Source organism: Manis pentadactyla, chromosome 13 (assembly GCF_030020395.1).
Source record: "Manis pentadactyla isolate mManPen7 chromosome 13, mManPen7.hap1, whole genome shotgun sequence".
In the NCBI taxonomy this organism is placed as follows: domain Eukaryota; kingdom Metazoa; phylum Chordata; class Mammalia; order Pholidota; family Manidae; genus Manis; species Manis pentadactyla.
In genome coordinates, this window is record NC_080031.1 from 108,064,146 (window position 1) to 108,083,486 (window position 19,341).

The following is a 19,341-nucleotide window of genomic DNA, read 5'->3' on the forward strand; positions in this document are numbered from 1 at the left end:
CACCAGGTATTCACAGATACATCATCACTCTTGGTCCTCACAAAGACTGGCAATGTAGAGGAATTATTATCACTCACTTTGTAGACGAGAGACCTGAACTTAAACCACTTGCCCAAGGTCAGAAAGCCAGTAGGTGACAAAGCCAGGATCTTACCCAAGTCAAAGGGACTCTGAGACCATAAGCTTTTCCCTCTTTGCCATTCTGCATCTGGGCTCTAGAAGAAACTGAAGAAGATGGTGGTGGGGGTGGTAGTGATGATAAAGCCAATTTTATTGGGTGTTTTTTATGGGTCAGGCACTGTGCTAACACTTTATTGCATTATGTCATATATTCTTCACAGTAACCCTATAAAGGAGACACTATCCCTCTCCATTTTACAGATGAGAAAACTGAAGCATGATTAACTAACTCACAGAAGTTAGTTATCTACTAAAGGCAGAGCCAGGATGAACTGATGAGTCTGTTTCTCTGTTTGATCACTGAGGGGCACTGTTGCCAACCGCTGGCTCTGGCTCTGTGCATTACACCAGTGCTGTTCACAATACAATTCCATTCAATGGCATCCATGCAGTGAATATCACAGAGCCAGTGCTGGGCTAGGAGCTGGGCAGGGAAGTGAGGGCGGGGTGGAGTCCAACAGCTGGAAAATGGCCAGTGAGAAAAGAGGTAGTGATGAGGTCTGTCTTCCCCACCAGCCAGCATGGCCTGTATTGGAGCCGTGTCTGTCTGTCCCCATGAACTGTCCACCGTGTCTGGCCCCATGAACACTGACTTTTCTCTCTTGCAGCCCCTCGGTCCCACTACCTGGCTGACAGCGGTATGTTCTACCTGCCCTACCTTCAGCCACTGATGTCCTGTGAGGGTCAGAGCTAAGTCGGCTACAGGTTCCCTGTAGCTGTGATGACCATGCAACATGGATATCCCAGCAGAGTCCTGATCTCAGATAGTCCACCCTATTGTTTGTGAGATAGTAGGACTCAGTTTTTGATTCAGGAACCAGGGTTGCCTGCCCCATAGCTCCCAGAGAACAACAAAGAGCTCTCAGCTCTTCCACCCACATGGCAGCCTGCCTGTCTGGGTTCTGAGCTTGACTCCAGTTCCAGGGCCTTTGTCCAGAGCCACCCTGTGGTCAGGACACAGAGGTCCACAGGGGAGGGTAGATGTGTGGGGGTAAGGTCAGAAGACTGTGAGTGTGTGCATAGGAAGGGCTTAGAATTCTTCCAGGGTGAGGCATCCCTGAGCCAGTCGGTTGCATGTCTGGAGAACAGTGGGAGGAGCTGGTATCCCACTCCTTCCCACAGGGCTGGGGATTAATATTGGCCATTTGCAGCCAGATGGCTTCAGGGAGGAGGAACCCTGGCTTGGAGCTCCTGGTCATTTGTTTTTCTTTTTAGATCCACTCATCTCCAAATCTGCCTCCCTGCCTGCCTACAGAAGAAATGGGCTGCACAGGGTAAGAGAGGCTGTGCCTGGAACATGGTCCCCAAGATGTGAACAATTCCAGCATTAGTTCTTTTGGTTAAGTGATTACTTATGGGTGAAACTGGGACAAAGACCTTGGGGTTAGAGGTGGGTGTATTGAAGGAGCCCAAAGGCAGTGACTGTCTCCTCCCTGAGTAGAAGAGGCCCCAAGGGAGGGCCTGGGAACACCTAGTGTGCCTGATGGCAATTACTCCATGCAGGACACTTCATAAGCACTAACTAAGCATTATATAAGTACTTAACTCCCTCACGCTTTGCTATTTGCAAGGTAGTTTCTAGTAATAACCCTGTTTTGTAGATGAAGAATTGGAGCACGGAGAGGTGTGACTTCTTCAATCCCTCACACCTAGTAAGCGTAGAGCCAGGATCCGAGTCCAGGCCACCTGCCCCCAAGCCCACACCTGACTGCCATGCTCCACTCACCTGACATGACTTGCAGTCTTCTGAGCTCTTTGAGGGCCTGCTTCAAGGAAGCAATGAGTTGGTTCAAGAACTGAAAGAGAAAGAACAGTATGTCTTGTTAGCACAGAGAGAAGCTGTGCCACTGGACAAGTGGCAGGGGAAAGCAGAGCCATTCAGACACATTTATTCACAGAGCGCCCGCTATGTGCTGGGCACTACTCTTGGAGCTGGGGCTCCTGCAGTGGGCAGAGTCACTGATCCTGTGGAGTTTGCATTCAAGCTGGTGAGACAGCTAACTAGTGAATGTGTGCTGTGGCGTCAGGTAGTGGCAGGTGCTAGGATGGCAGACAAAGCAATGGGGCAGAGACGGAAGGAGGTCAGAGAGCAGTGGCTCTAAACAAAAGCCTGAATGCACAGAGGAACTCACAGTGCAAAGACCAGCAAGAGCCACCAGATAGAGGGAAGTGCAGTGCCCCAGCTGCTGGTCAGGAGAACAGGGGGCTGGGACAGAGTGAGCGTGGACACAAAGCCAGACAGGGATGTTGCAGGGCCCCACAGGCTGGGTAAAGACTTCAGAGCATTTCCAGAGGTGTGCTGTGTGATCCGACTGGGATTTTTAATGAGATCCCTCCAGCTGCTGAATGGAATAGAGACTGCAGAGGGACAGAAGTGGAGACTGTCGGCCCGTTAGGAGACTATTTCACTGTCGAGCACACAAAAGGGATCAGAGCTTCACAGTCGAGCCATGGCTGGTGTTAACAAACCCTCGTGTGCTGAGAAGCACACAGACCCTGCTCTCCATACACTCAGAGTCGAAACGTGTTCACGCAACAGACATCTATTGAAAACCTGTTATATGTGCCAGGTACTACTCCAGGAGCTTGGAATACATCAGCGACCAAATAAGACAAAGACTCCTGCCCCTGGGAGCTTATGTTTTTGTAGGGAGAAACAGAAAGCAAGTAGTAAACAGTAAAGAAGTCAAATTATATAGAATAGAGAAGGTAATAGTTGCTACAGAAAAAAAAAAAGGAAAAGTTGAGCAGGATGAGGGGTTTGGGAGTTTGGGGAGGTAGCGACTTGCAATTTTAAATAGGCCTGCCAGGACAGATATCATAGAAAAAGTGGCATTTGAGCAATGAAAGAAAGCATGAGAAGTAATTCACCAATAAATGAACATTTGTTGAAAGCCTTGTCCAGGCACTAGGCATATGGCAGTGAGAGAAATCCCCCGACTTGAGACGGACGCTTCTGAGAGAGCGCCATGTCCCACCAGCCCCAGCCCCTTTCCTGGAGCTGGGTGAGCGCCCCAGGGTGTCAGAGGTGTGCTTGCCTCAGGCCAGCCCCGGCTGTCTCTCCTGCAGACACCCAGCGCAGACCTCTTCCACTATGACAGCATGAACGCCGTCAACTGGGGCATGCGAGGTGAGTGGAGTTTGTGCCTGGGCTCCCCCAGCCCCATCTACCCAGAGAGGGCCAGAGATGAAAATCTGGAGGAAAGGCTGGGTCTGCCCAACTTGGGTTTGTCTGGCAGCCTCAAGGCACCTGCTCCCAAAAGACAAGCCTCAGCATCCCCTAATGCTGCTAGGGATATGGCAGTGAGAGAAATCCCCTGACTTGAGATGGACTCTTCTGAGAGAGCACCATGTCCCACCAGCCCCAGCCCCTCTCCTGGAGCTGGGTGAGCACCCCAGGGTGTCAGAGGTGTGCTTGCCTCAGGCCAGCCCCGGCTGTCTCTCCTGCAGACACCCAGCGCAGACCTCTTCCACTATGACAGCATGAACGCCGTCATGCTCGTGGGCTTCGGATGCGTTGGTCAAAGCTGTGGGCTGAACATTGTCAAAAGATCGCTGCAGACTCTGGCCCCACTCTGTCCAAACCCCAAGTTCCCACTCCCTGTCCCTTACCATTCCCTCCCTTTTCACCTCCTCCTCTCTCCTCCTCTCAGGCCGCTGGCCTTGGGGGATCTCCAGGCCATCTGTCCCAGCTGGGTCCCCAGAGCTACCACAGACTGCCGTTGTCCCGCTGCAGCTGAGCTAGAGCCACCCACTAGCCCCAGGGGCAGGGGAGCCAAATGCACATTGTTCCCAGCAAAAATTCCACCAGATTTTTGCTCTCTGCCAGGGATGCTCTCCCGCCTTCCCTCACCGGCTCCCACGAGCAGGCTCAGGCAGGAGGAAGGGCCCACATCAGAACCCTGGAGGGAGCCCCCCAGAACAGGGAGGATCTCTCCCATGTGCTTCACGATCTCAAATCCTTCTCATTTCTATTCTAAATATCTCAAGAGTCATTTTCCCCCAAGATCCATGTCTCTGGATCAGCCCGACTCTTATCTCCAGCTATCCATTGTGCTCCTACCAGCCTTGACTTGGAATCAGTTCAGCAAGGACAGGGTCTCTAAGGCAGAGGCCAGTGTAGTGATGCAAAGCAAAGACCGATGGGTTTCCATTGTGTGTTTGTCTCTTTTTTCTCCACAGAGTACAAGGTAAAGGAGATACACCCTGGGAGTCTCTGGGACCCTGGGAGCTGCAGGGAACCGGCAGGAAGATGACAGCACTATCCATTCAGGGAAGGGGACACCAATAAATAACTCAGTGATTTTCTTATGACCAGCATTTCTGCTCTGTTGTGGCCCACATTCTCTGCATCCTGCCCTACATCTCTTGCCCACTGAAATCAAGATAGTTGCCCAGGGACCTCAGAGACTTTCTGGAGGCTTGCCCACCCCAGATATTAGATATTTACATTGAGGAGGCCTTGTGCCACATTTACCAAATGCTACCAAGCTTATCCCTAGCAGCATTAGGGGATGCTGAGGCTTGTCCTTTGGGAGCAGGTGCCTTGAGGCTGCCAGGCAAACCCAAGTTGGGCAGACCCAGCCTTTCCTCCAGATTTTCATCTCTGGCCCTCTCTGGGTAGATGGGGATGGGGGAGCCCAGGCACAAAATGTGGCTGAAGAGACAAGCCCACCACCCTAAGCCAACCTGGAACTGCCCCACACCCACACTTCCTCCTTAGATCTACCCTTATGAACTGCTGCTGGTGACCACAAGAGGAAGAAGCCGTCTGCCCAAGGATGTGGACCGGACGCGGTTAGAGGCGAGTATGGAAAACTGGACAGGAGCCTCTGGGTTGGAAGGGATTCCAGAAGTTGCCGGCCTAACCCAGCTTGGGAGGAGCAGGCAGAATGCATGGCTTTAAGGTCACACAGCTTATTGAACAGGCAGAGACTCCAGCCTGGCCTCCTCAGCCCATGACTGCTCCAGCGGTTACGGGCTGCCTTCTCACTTCAATTAGCCTCTGTGATGTGCAGCTGCAGTGTGTCCCCGCCAGGCGCTGATGCTTCTGCAGATGTGAGAGGAGAGCTAGATTTTGTCCCTGCCATCAAGGGGCCTGCAGTCTCGTGGACAAACCGAAATGCAGCTCTGACTTTATGCAGGATTGTACAGAAAACCAGTGCTTGTGATGGGGAGGACAGGGGAGTCAGCACTGCATGGAAGGGGACTCAGGAAGGAAGTCTTGAGCCAGCTCCCTAGGTTCCAGCTCCATACGTTTAAAACAAGGGCCTCCTTTCCTGCCCTCCCTTGGCAGGCAGCTTAGGGACAACCTCTCCAGACCTTAGTTTTCTCCTCTTTAAAGTGGGGGTGATTGTCCTGCTTCCTACAAGCTGCCAAGTGAAGTAAATGAGGCGATGCACACAGAGCCCTTGGTGCAGACTCTGGCAGCGCACTGAGCAGTAAGTATTCAGTGCATGTTCTGTTGCTGTTATTCAGAGAAGACCACTAAGGCTGCACTGGTGCCAGGAAGAGGAAGGATTTGGATGGACTTTGAATGTGGGTGGGTTCAGATGGATGGAGAGAGGGAGGTGAGCCTCATGAGCAGGGGGAATGGCATAAACAAAGGTGCAGAGGCAGGCCTGAGTGTGGCATTGGATGTCCAGCAGTTCAGTCCACTTGACCTGGAGTTCCAATCCCTGTTGCATTCTGCCCTTACCACCCCAGTGCCACTCCCTGCCGCTCCCTCTCATAGAATGCCCTTTCCATCTCACCAGCCTCTTCACCCCTCAGGGCTCCATTCTAGTGATGCCTGTGTCCTGACGTACCCCAAGCCTTCCCCAGGTTGTGTTGCTCGCTGTCCCCTCCAGCCTTCCCCAGCCCTGCGACCAGAGCACAGACCAAGCAGCTCTCCCTCCCCTTTGGTTCAGATAATCAGGCCGTGTATCCCTCTGCCTGTCATCTACCACGGGGCCTGGACCAGGGCAGGTGTTAGGAAATGTTTTCAGAATTGAATGCAGTCTTCTAAGAAAGGAGACTCGGCACTCCTTGGGATGAGCCCATCAGCTACTCCTGACCTGACTGCTGAAGTGTCTGCCCTGAGCAGAGTGTGGGGGCAGAAGGAGGGGGTGCAGATGGGCTGGGAAGCTCTGCCAGTCCCAGCTCTGGCATGCTGTAAAGCAGTGATTCTCCATACGTTTATAACAAGGGCCTCCTTTACTGTCTAGCAGCAGGTGTCTGCTGGTGCTGAAGGGGACAGCTCCTACCGCAGTTCCACTAGCCAGCATTGGGGATGGAAATGTCAGGGAACCTAGTTCATCGTGGAGGACCGATTGCTCTTCTACATTGCCCGGAACAACGAGAAGCTAAGACCAGGGAGCTCAACCTTCCCTAAGCATTAGAATCACCCAGCGAGTTTCTTAAAAATACCAATATAGGGTCCCACCCTTGCCCAATAAAATTGCAACCTGGAGAGGAGTTCAGGCATCAGTATTTTTCAGATGCTTCCAAGGGTACTTAATGTGTAGCCTGAACTGAAGCTGTAAGGCTAGAGACACTTCCCTAGCTCCCTGCACCAGTTTAAGGAGGGCCTGAAGAAGGAAAGCCCTGACCCTGTCCTCAAGGAACTCAGAGTATAGATAGTCAGTCATCCAGTAAGTATTGAAAGCCTATTATATACCAGGTGCTTGCAGTGTATCAGTGAATGAAATAGGGGCCCCTGCCCTCTTGGAGCTGGCATTCTCGTGTAAGGAGATAGACACTAAATGACACCAGTGATAAACAAATGACCTAACACACTGAAAGGTGACAGGGCTAAAGGGAGTAGTAGCCGAGAGCAGCGGGAGAGCGGTTGGGGGTTGGAGGAGGGGCGAGCTGCAGTTTTAATAGGGTGGCCAGCGTAGACCTCACTGAAAATGTGACACCAAAGACTTGAAGTAGGTGAGGTATGCCTAGATAAGAAGCAAAAGCATCCCGGGCAGGGGGCACAGCCACTGCAAGTTCCTCATGCCGGTGTGAGCATGGTGTGCCTGAGGACAGCAGGAGATGAAGTCAGGAAATGGGCACCAGATTGTGCTATGCGACAGACACATGGAGAGATCATTGCAACAGCAAGAATGACCGGTTGAGTGCTTCCTGCATAGAGGCCACTGTGCCAAGCACATGCCCTGTATCATTTCATTCACCCTCACAGTATCCAGGGGCAGGTACTAGGACACTCCCACTTTCTAGAAGAGGAAATGGAGGCTAGTGAGGCAATGTACCAAGGTCATACACCCATATTTGCCTGGCCTTAAAGCCTGTGCACTTAACCTTTAAGCTTTAAAGTCTGTGGTGAATGTCAAATGGACAGGGCTGGCATTAGGCGCTCACAGGGGAAGGGAAGCTCCAGGTGGCCCTTAATAGAGGGAGAGGAGACAAGCCTGTCTCTTTCAATGTGTCCTACTGCAGACACATTTTCCTTGAGCTGAGTGTGCCATGCCTTCACATCGAGCCTCACAAAAAAGAGTTTTGTACACAACAAAGAAACCAGCTAGAGAGTCAAGAGTAACTGTCCTCCAATAACAAAAGAACAAATTAAGTGAAATTGTAGTTGCCCTCAGTCTTTGCTGTGGGTGGAGCAGAGAGGACTCCGCATATCCAAACTATTCTTCAGCACTCACTTGAGTGAAAGAAAAGCAAATATGGACAAATCAGTAACAGAAATGGGAGAACAGGGCACCCTCGAGGCTGGCAGGGACTAAGGCAACTAACAGCCAAATACGATGTGCGGATGCTCTTTGAATCCTTATTCCAACAACCCAACTGTAAAAAGTCATTTTTGAGACAATTAGGGGAATTTCACTTTGAATAGGTATTAGGTAATTCTGAGGAATTATTGTCCATTTTTCTTACCTTTGCTCATGCCCTTGTGGTTGTGTAAGAAAGTAGCCACATGTTTTGAGCTGCGTATTGCAGTATGTAGGAGTGAATCGACACGGTGTCCAGGGTTTGCTTTGAAATATGTCAGCAAAGGAAATAGGTGACCCAATGTGGCGAATTGATAATCATTGCATCTGGGTAATGGCCATGGGTGTGCATTGTGCTATTTTCTCTCTTGTGTAGTTTTGAAATTTTTCATAGTAGGAAGATTATGAATCTTTAATGGATTGACCAAGGGGGTAGTGAGAGTGCACTGTGCTTGCAATCAGAAGGCCTGGACTTTGTTCTCAGTTTTGTTACTTATGTACCACCTTCCATCCTCCCTCCCTCCCTCCATCTTGGTCAAGTAAGTCATTAGCATTCTGTGACTGGGTTTTCTCATCTTTCAAGTAGATAAAAACAATACTGGTTCTCAGAGTAGTTGGAAGGATTAAGTGAGAAAAGTGAGGGTAAACATATAGTTATGAACTACTGAACATAACATAAATGCAGTGCAATTAAACACTGTTAAGTATTGAAATACCAACTCAAAGTAACCAGCAGCCATTGATGTCTATCAAGATATCAAAGTTACCTTTGCTTGAAGTTTTGGAAATGTGACCAAAATACTAGTTCACAGTGAAATAAGTCAGAGCATTGGCTGATTATTGTGTGGCTATCTACATAATTCTCATCACATCTCCATCAGTACTCAATCAGCTAATGTAATTGCTACCAACACGTCATCTCAGTGATTCCAGTAAGCTTTCAGGTAGAAAATAAGCCATATATTTCTCTCCGTAAACATAATTTTTATTTTGTTTTGAAAATTTTCAAAAATTTTGCAACTCCATAAAAGTTGCAAAAATAGTAAAATGAATATCCATTTACTCTTCACCTAAATGTACTACATTTTAAGTGCCATGTATTTCTAACTCTAAAAGCTTTTGACAATGTATCAATTTTCAAGGCTGCTTGAAAGGGACAGAGGGAGGGCAGAAGGGAGGACAGGCAGAAAGGAGGGGAAAACCTGACATTGAATGCAGAACAAAGTTTTATCACATGGCCTGTTTGTTTTCATATAAGAAAGAGATGAAAGGACACTTCAGAAATACGAGCAGTAATTTTTTTCTTTGACCTGAGGAATAAGTAGCCTTGCAGATAATTTGTAGAAATATTAAGAGGAAATACACCCAAAAATCTTGGCAATGCCTCCTTTTTCTCCAAAAGTAGAGAGGAATAGCAATGACCCATACACACTGCTGGACACAGAATGCATGGAGCAGGGATGCAGAAAGGTGAGGTCAACCAGGATGCGTCTCCAGGCACTTAGATAAAGTGGAAGTCCCACCTGAGCCCTGGGTGGGGGAGGCCTCTCCAGCCAGGCCAGCTGCAGACACCTCTCCGGGGAAACTTACATTCAAACATTCATTCATTCAATAGCTAATCATCATACACCATCCATGGGTCAGACACAAAGCACCCAAGGGAAATATACAGGGACGCTCCTGTCTCCACCTGGCCCCACCTACCCCTCACATCCTTAAGCTGTTCCCTCTGTCTCCTCCCACCTTTCAGCGCCACCTGTCCCAGGAGGAGTTCTACCAAGTCTTCGGCATGACCATCTCCGAGTTTGACCGGCTGGCCCTCTGGAAGAGGAATGAACTGAAGAAGCAAGCCCGGCTGTTCTAGGCAGAGGCTTTATAAATATATATCCATTTATATAAAGATATATGTAAATCTCTATATGAAGCTTGGTATAATCCTCTCTGTGTAATGGGACACACTGCCCACCATGAGACTTGCTGTTCTGCACTTTCAGGCCAGCCCACATCGTCAAGATGTTTTTATGCTCCTTTCTTTCTCTTTTCTAAGTGCTGTGGGGTTTGGGAAGGGATTTGAGGGGACTCCCATCCTTTTGCTGGGGATCCTTTTTATACTAAAACATCTGTCCTAACTTGAGTCCCCCAGAGTCCAACTCTCTTTGCTAAAGGAGGTGCCTGAAGAAGTTTCTCTACTCTCTGCTTCCTGGCATTTCCCCCCAGTCTCTGGGGCAGATGCTGACCATGCAGTTTCACATCTTGCCCCAGAGGGGCCCCCATGGGAGGATCACAGTGAGCACTGAACACCTTTGAGAGCCCATGAAGAATTTTCTCATCATCCCCAGTTAGGAGTTCAGTGCTTCTGATTGGTGACACTGTCAGCAGTGTGGGCCTTGGGTCTGTTCCTGACAGCAGCAAACAGAAGTGGACAGAGCCTTGGCCTCTCCTCAGCTCTCAGGCCTTCTCCTTCTGCCCTTGATCCTAACCTCTCCTTTAACCAAGGCTCATGGTGGGAAAAGAAAAGGCACTTCCCTTCCTCCACCACACCTCCAAATGGCCTCTTTGCCTGGCCCTGCCTGGAGGACCAGGGAAGGAGTGGGAGCTGGGAGCAGGAGACAGAGCAGCGCACCTGTCAGAGTCAGAGCTGCAGGATGTCTTGGGACCCTCCCTTTCCCTCACTGCTCCCAGCACCTCCTGACCCTTCCCCCTTCGAAGGAGAGGCCCATTATTTCAGCCTGTACTCTTCAGCCTTACTACAATCTATGTGCCTGACTACTCAACACGCCACAGGGCTAACAATCCTACCACAGTTCCAACTGAACAACAAGATAGACAACCTCTAACATCCCTCTAAACATAGGCCACATCCCACAGAAAGGTTCTTGGTCCATGCCTGCTGGTCCCTGGGCTGGCTGGGATAAACAACCAGACCCCCACCAATCCTCAATTCCCACTGCAAAGTTGGCCACATTTCATGGGGGAAGCTTTTGGGAGAATGGCTGCTTATGAAATTCCAAAATAGAGCATTGACCAACACACTCATGGTCATCCTAGATTTCCCTAAAGGCTACCTTTCCTGCCTCCTTGCCTTCTGGAACAGGGGTAAAAGCTTAACCTTCTCTCCACCCATCCCCCATCCCTCAACTATGGGTTGGTCATGTTTGGTGGGGTCTGTTCCTTCTTGGAGGTGCCTTACATCAGCCCATTTTAAGGTCATGGAGGAAGGATGAAATGGAGATGATCATTATGACTCTCAAAAGGCTGGTGATGTGCATGGCAGATGTAGAACTGACTTCAATTCAACAAACCCTCACTAAGTACCTGCTGTTGCTGAGCACCTTTGGTATAGTGAGCACTGAATGGGGGAGGCTGATGGGAATACTGGGTGATCAACATGGGGCCTGGTCTTGGGGGCAGGCCTACTAACAATGGGTATGGTAAGGCATGTATTCAAATATGGTGGAGGTAAAGCAGAAAATGATAGGAGACAGCATGACAAAGTATGACTATTGAAAGGCATAAATGCAGTTGGTATAGACCAAGGAAAGCTCTGAAAGAGACTGCACTTCAGCAAAGTTCAGGAAGGATCTTTGTAAACTGGGAGGAGACCATAACTTGAAAGGGTGAGAGGATGAGAGGCTAGAAGGGAGGTCTAATATACTCTTATTTAAAATGCCAACCGCTCTGCAACTTCTCTCTTTGGCCAATGTCTTTCAACTGTCCTGACCCTTTAGAAATGTCCCTGCCAGATGTAATCATTGAAACTGCCCCATTATCACTGGTTGAGAACTTGGCAAGATTGAAGGGTTTTGTTACTGTTGTTGGATATTTTTGTTTCCCATAAAAGCACATAATTTCAACCCAGACCTGTGTCCTCCTGTTGTTTCTAGTGTGAGTGGAAACATGTTACATGGGAAGAGGCTGAACCATGCACATTTTTCAGAATAAGAGACTGGAGAGCAGCTCCACTGACCTCAGTTTCTCCTACTGTAAAATAAGTTTGATGAGGTAAGGTTTACAGATTGTTTCCTGTGGAACCTGGGGTCCTGCAAGATAGTAGAGGGTGTTTCAATAGTAAATAAGTTTCTATGATAAAAAATTAATAACAATAGATTATTGGATTAAACATGGTAGAATAGGAAGGCAAGACAGAAACCTCCTCTCAAAAACACATAAAAGAGGAAAATACAGCAAATGCAACTAGACCTGAAAATGACCTGAAGGCTGCAGAACAGACCCCCTACACCTGAGGAAGAAGAGAGGACCACACAGAAAAGGGTGAGGTAGCAAAGCAAAGATTGATAGGAACCCAAGCCCTGTCCCCACACCAGCCTACAGACAGGAGAAAGAGAAACAGAATGGGAAGGGGCTGGGAGCCCAGGGGCACTGCACACCTGGCCCTGGAAGTCTGCTCGGGGATCATGACCCCACATCACACTGGGTTCTGGTGGTGATTGGGGCTGGACACCAGGGGCAGATAGAATGCTCTGGGAGGCTGAGACTCCAGGCAGTGTGGAGGGCAGGCAGGCTCTGCCAGTCCTGAGACCCAAAGCAGAGGTGGCAGTTTGAAAGACTTGCTGGCAGTGGGACAGGTACCAGAAGGGATGAGGGTTGGATGGAGCCCTCTTCAGGAGGAAGGGCAGGTGGAGGATGCCTCCCTAGCCCTTCCTCAACCCAACAAATTGAGGTCTCTGGAGCTCCAGCTTCTCCATCCCCCTTGCTGGCAATGCAGCCCTGAGGCACCTCCTTGTGTGCACTGGGCAGAACCAACCCACTTGGCCCAGTGGCAGCACCAGACTTAGCTGCCTGGCAGGCAGAAGGAGACTCTTCAAACCAGGGAGAGTCTTACTTGGCTCCATTTCAGCCCACCCAGAGAGGTGCCTGCAGGAACCAGCCCCAAGAGCTCCTTCCCCACTGTGGGTGTCCAAACATGATGCTATGTGTCTGGCTGGGGCACATTGGTCCACCTACCTATTAACCCTGCAGCCCCACTGTTGCTGCAGGCCAGGCAGGGGGCCACCCCACCACAGTGAGCTCAACAGAGATTTCTAAGTTGATCACAAAGGCAGCAGCTCAAGCAAACTTCCCAACCAGACTTAGACCATTACGGAAGCCAGATAGAAAGGCACCCCACCCATGGCATGCCAACAACTGGGGACCCCAAGAAATAGAACCAGGCACCTGAGAGTAAAGAATCTTGAGCTTCTGGGCACCATAGCACAACTTCTTTATAAAGCTATTATTCTTTAGTCCAGAAAGCATAGCAGAGACATCTAATACAAAGGAAGAAACACAGAATCCCTGACAAAATGAGCAGGCAGAGGAATTTGATCCAAAAAATCTACAAGACAGAACCTCAGAAAGAGGTTCTAAATGAAACAGAGATCATCAATCTTGTTGATAAAGATTTCAAAATTAAAGTCATAAACATGCTCACAGACTTACAGAAAAGTATTCAAGATCTCAGGGAGGACTTCAACAATGAGATTAAAAAACCTGAAAAAGAGCCACTCAGAGCTGAGAAATACAGTATCTGAAATCAAACATACAATGGAGGGATTTAAAAGTACATTAGATCATGTAGAGGAGATGGTAAATGAAATAGAAATTAGAGAAAAGGAAAGCAAAAGCTGAGGAACAGAGAGAAAAAAGGATCTCTAGGAATGAAAGAATGATAAGAGAGCTATGTGACCAATCCAAATGAAACAATATTCACATAATAGGGGCACCAGAAGGAGAAGAGAAAGACAAAGGGATAGAAAGTCTCTTTAAGGAAATAATTGTTGAAAACTTTCCCAGTCTGGGGAAGGAAGTAGACACTCATGTCATGGAAGCACAGAGATCACCTAACAAAAGGAACCCCAGCAAGACAATACCAAGACACATAATAATTAAAATGGCAAAGATCAAGAACAGGAGAGAGTGTTGAAAGCACCCAGAGAGAGAAAAAAGATTACTTATAAAGGAAATCCCATCAGTCTATCAGCAGACTTCTCAACAGAAACTCTACAGGCCAGAAGGGAGTGGCATGACATATTTAATGTGCTGAAACAGAAGGACCTCCAACCAAGAATCCTCTACCTGGAGAGATTATCATTTAAATTTGAAGCAGGGATTAAACAATTTACAGATAAACAAAAGTTGAAGGAATTTGCCACCACTTAGCCAGTCTTACACAATATGTTAAAGAAATTGCTCTAAATGGAAATAACCCTAAAGCTAAATAGCTTTCACCTGAAAATAAACCCAAAGTAAAGGTAGTAAAATAACTCATTGCCAAACAAATACAACATTAAAACAAATAAAAGAAGCAAAATCAACTATACATAAAATCCATCAAGGGGATACACAAAAAACACAGATTATGATGTCTAATATGAAAAATGTGGAGAAGGAAGAAGGGAAAAAATTACCTTTAGATTGTGTTTGAAATGGAGTAATCAGCAATCTAAGACTATTATATAGTAGAGAAGCTATCCATGAACCTTTGTTAACCACAAAACTATGATAAATATACACAAAAATAAATAAATTTTAAAAAGAGAGAAGTCCAATTACAACACTAAAGAAAACTATCAATAACAAGAGAAGAATATAAGAGAGGAAGAAAGGAACAGAGAGGATATATTAAAAAACAGAAAACATTTAATAAAATGGCAATAAGTACATATCTATCAATAATCACCTTAAATAGAAATGGACTAAATGCACCAAGTAAAGGACATAGAGTGGCAGAATGGATAAGGAAACAAGACCCATCCATATGCTGCCTACAAGAGACTCATTTCAGACCTAAAGACATACACAGACTTTTAAAAGTGAAGAGATGGAAAATGATATTACATGCAAATAATAGGGATAAAAAAGTACTTATGAGATAGGGAGGCAGCAGGGAGTAACTCCTGCCCAGTTAGAATACAGTGTTGGCCCTGGAAAAGGACAGAGTCTTACTGTATAAAGTCTGTACAGAAAGAACAGGATACTTGGTATTGAAACAATGTAACAATGTACCCCCCCACACACACAGGGACCAAGTGATATGGAACAACTTGCTGACCACAGACACATAGGTACATTAGTTTACAATAGAAGTAGGTTAAAACATAACTAGTATTCTGGCCAAACCTATAGGAAACTCCCACTGCAACAAGCATAAAACCCTAGATACTGAGACCCCAAGTGGCGGTCTAGCCCGTCCATACACTTATGGGGAGTTCTCTTATCTTGAATAAAACTTTCTTTTTAAATCTCCTACCTTGCTTGTTCATGAAGTTCAGTCTTCAATTCCGTGAACAAGAACCTCAGCATCACTTATATCAGACAAAATTGATTTCAAAACAAGGTAACAAGAGACGAGGGACATTACATAATGATAATTATGACAGTCCAACAAGAGGATATAACCATTATAAATATCTATGCACCCAACATAGGAGAACCTAAATATGTAAAACAAATACTGACAGAATTAAAGGAGGAAGTAGATTGCAACACATTCATTTTAGGAGACTTTAACACATCAACAGACAGATCAAACACAAAAAATAAATAAGGTAACAGAGGCATTGAACAATACATTTGATTAAATGGACTTCACAGATATCTATAGAACACTCCACCCAAAAGCAGCAGGATACACATTTTTCTCGCATGTACATGGAACACTCTCCAGAATAGATCACATACTAAGCCACAAAAAGGGCCTCAATAATCAGAAAGATTGAAATTGTATCAAGCAACTTCTCAGACCACAATGGTATGAAACTAGAAATAAATTACACAAAGAAAACAAAAAGACTTACAAACACATGGAGGCTAGACAGCATGATTTTACATAATCAATAGATCAATGAACAAATCAAAACAGAAATCAAGCAATACATGGAGACAAATGAAAAACAAACAAAAAAAACACAGAACAACCCAGAATCTGTGGGATGTGGCAAAGGCAGTTCTAAGAGGAAAGTACACAGCAATATAGGCTTACCTCAAGAAACAAGAACAATTCCAAATAAACAGTCTAAAATCAAAATTAAAGAAACTAGAAAAAGAAAACAAATGAAACCCAAAGTCAGTAGAAGGAAGGGCATAATAAAGAGCAGAGCATAAATAAATAAAATAGAGAAGAATAAAACAATACGAAGAAATCAATAAAATCAGGAGCTGGTTCTTTAAGAAAATAAACAAAATAAATAACCCCCTAGCCAGATTTATCAAGAAAAGGATGTACACACATAAACAGAATCAGAAATGAAGAAGGAATAATCACAGTGGATACCACAGAAACACAAATTATTAGAGAATATTATCAAAGATTATATGCCAATAAATTGGACGACTTAGAAGAAATGAACAACTTCCTAGAAAAATACAACCTTCCAAGACTGATCCTGGAAGAAACAAAAATCTGAACAGACCAATTACCAGTGACAAAATTGAATTGGTAATCAAAAAACTCCCCCAAAACAAAATTCCAAGTCCAGGCAGCTTCACAGCTGAATTCAAGAACATTTAAAGAAAAACTAGTGCCCATCCTTAAATCATTCCAAAAAGTAAGAGGGAATACTTCTGAACTCATTGTATGAGGTCAGCATCACTCTAATACCAAAACCAAAGACACCACAGAAAAAGAAAATTACAAACCAATATCCCTGATGAACATAGATGCAAAAATACTCAAAAAAATATTAGCAAATTGAATACAAGAATACATCAGAAGGATCATCCATCATGAACAAGTGGGATTTATTCCAGGGATACAAGGATGGTACAATATTTGTAAATTCATCACTATCATACACCACATTAACAAAAAGAAGGATTAAAATCACATGATCACTTCAATAGATGCTGAAAAAGCATTTGACAAAATTCAACATCCATTCATGATAAAAACTCTCAATAAAACGGATATAGAGGATACATACCTCAACATACTAAAGGCCATGTATGACAAATACACAGGCAAAATCATACTTAATAGCAAAAAGCTGAAAGCTGCTTCTCTAAGATCAGGAACAGACAAGGATGCCCATTCTCACCATTTTTATTCAACATAGTACTGGAGGTCCTAGCCATGACAATCAGGTAACATAAAGAGATAAAATGCATCCATACTGGTAAAGAAGAAGTTAAACTCTCACTATTTGCAGATGACATGATATAATTCATAGAAAATCCTAAAAAATCCAAAACTACTAGAACTAATAACTGAATTCAACAAACTCACAGGATACAAAATTAATACACAGAAATCTGTTACACTCCTATATACTAACAATGAACTAGCAGAAAGAAATCATTTACAAAGAAATCCATTTACAATTGCATCAAGAAGAATAAAATACCTAGGAATAAACCTAACCAAGGTAAGGAAACCAAGGAATAAACCTAACTACAAGACACTCATGAGAGGAATTACCAAAAAATGGAAAACTATCCCATGCTTATGGATAGGAAGAATTAATATTGTCAGAATGACCATCCTGCACAAAGCAATTTATAGATTCAATGCAATCCCTTTCAAACTACAACAACAGACACTTCTCCAAAGAAGAAATACAAATGGCCAGCTGACACATTGCTAATCATCAGGGAAATGCAAATTAAAACTTCAATAAGATATCACCTCACACCGGTTAGAATGGCCATTATCCAAAAGACAAGAAATAACAAATGCTGGAAAGGGTGTTGAGGAATAGGAGCCCTGCTACACTGTTGGTGGGACTGCAAATTGGTGCTACTACTGTGGAAAGAAATATGGAGGTTCCCCCAAAAATCTAAAAATATAAATATCATTCGACCCAGTAATTCCACTCCTAGGAATTTACCCAAAGAAAACAAAATCCCTGATTCAAAAAGATATAATTCCTATGTTTATCACGGCACTGTTTTGCAATAGCCAAGATATGGAAGCAATATACGTGGCCATCAATAGATGAATGGATACAGAAGAGGTGGTACATTTACACAATGTAATATTATTCAGCCATAAAAAGAAAAGAAATCCTGCCATTTGCAACAACATGGATGGGTCTAGAGGGCATTATGCTTGATGAAATAATCCAAGTGGAGGAAGACAAATACTGTATGATTTCACTTATTTGTGGAATATAAAAACAATGCAAAACAGAAGGAACAAAACAGCAGTAGACTCATAGACACTGAGAAGCGACTAGTGGTTACCAAGGGGTAGGGGAGTAGGCAGAGACAGGGGAAGGAGGCAGGGGACTGTTGAACTACTGTGATGTACATTTGATTTTTAAAAATTAATAATAATAATAGTTCTTCATTATTACATGCCAAGCTATGTGCTGGACATTATACCCATCAGCTCGTGTAAGCCTCGTGACAACCCAAGAGATAGCCATTCTCCTTATCTCCATGTCATAGATGAGGAAACAGCCTTGAAGAAGACACAATAACCACGGTGGAGTCAAGGACCAATTCCAGCCTGATTGAGACACCAATTTATCCACTGTTATCAGTCAGGATGCTTTCAGCCGCAAAAAAACAGCATCTTCTTGACTATGGGCTTAAACAATGAGAACACATGTTGTCTTGTACAACTGTAAGTCCAGGGTGCAGGGCTAGACAATTAAGCAGCTCAGCAATGCCATCAGAAGTCCAGGTCCTTTGCACCTCTTCACTCTACCAATCTCTGCATGTTCCCAGGTGAGACTCTCTCATGTTCATGAGGGGCTGCTGTGACTCCAGGCATCATGTCCTTACATTATTCCCCAGTCAGCAGTATTGGAGTCACCTGGGAACTTACGTGAAATACTCTCTCCTGAGTGCGCTGCACTCCTTACCTACTCAATCCATGTCTGCATTTTAAGACCGCAAGGTTTATTCACACACACGGTGAAGTTTGAGAAGCACTGCTCTAAACGATCTTCCTTTTGGGCATAGACACAACATTTTCTGCCAGACTTCCTGAATTTCTAAAGGGAACCTTTTCGTCAATATGCACATAACCTTTTTGGACACTGGGGGGCAACCTTACATTAATAAAGCAGAGAACGACTTAGGTGTGGGAGAGTGTGCACAGAAACATAGAAGGTTAGAGCTTAAAGCCAATAACAAGGGCTGCACTTTACAGCCGTGGAAACAGGCCCACCGAGTGTGTGAGCAGAAAAGCAGCCCAGCTCCTCTGTGGCTGTAGCCCCTCATCCTCACCAAGCACCTGGTAAGGAAACATGGGAACTGGCTGTGGAAAACGTCAGCAGCTGCACCTGGACACTGAACAGAGCCAAAAATGGAGTAGAGGACTTAAAAATCATGGGGGAAAATCACTGATAAAATTCATAGGAAGGTGCAGGCTGTGTATCACGGTGGGCCTCCACCTGCAGCGTGACTCATGCCCCTGCACTCTCACTGGGGAGCCAGCAAGCACCCTGTCTGCGCTTTCGCGGGTTCACTCAAAAGTCACCTGTTCTACTTGGCCGCAGGGCATTAGCAG

At 45.7% G+C, this 19,341-nt stretch overlaps 1 protein-coding gene across 6 annotated transcripts in view; it reads left to right on the forward strand.

Annotated features, from left to right (window-relative positions):
- The window catches only part of ABLIM3 (actin binding LIM protein family member 3), a 104,632-nt gene extending 92,888 nt beyond the window's left edge, over positions 1 to 11,744 (forward strand). For 4 of the 6 annotated variants that reach the window (XM_057491069.1, XM_057491070.1, XM_057491068.1 and 1 more), the window contains 4 exons: positions 789 to 818; positions 1,396 to 1,454; positions 3,250 to 3,310; positions 4,363 to 4,494. In XM_057491069.1, the coding sequence (XP_057347052.1) occupies positions 789 to 818; positions 1,396 to 1,454; positions 3,250 to 3,310; positions 4,363 to 4,436 (224 nt within the window). In that variant the 3' untranslated portion in view covers positions 4,437 to 4,494. Of the gene's footprint in view, positions 1 to 788; positions 819 to 1,395; positions 1,455 to 3,249; positions 3,311 to 4,362; positions 4,495 to 4,903; positions 4,985 to 9,636 lie in introns of those variants that run through there. The other 2 variants (XM_036910196.2, XR_008993487.1) reach the window with 2 other exon arrangements.
- The last annotated feature ends 7,597 nt before the right edge of the window (positions 11,745 to 19,341 follow it).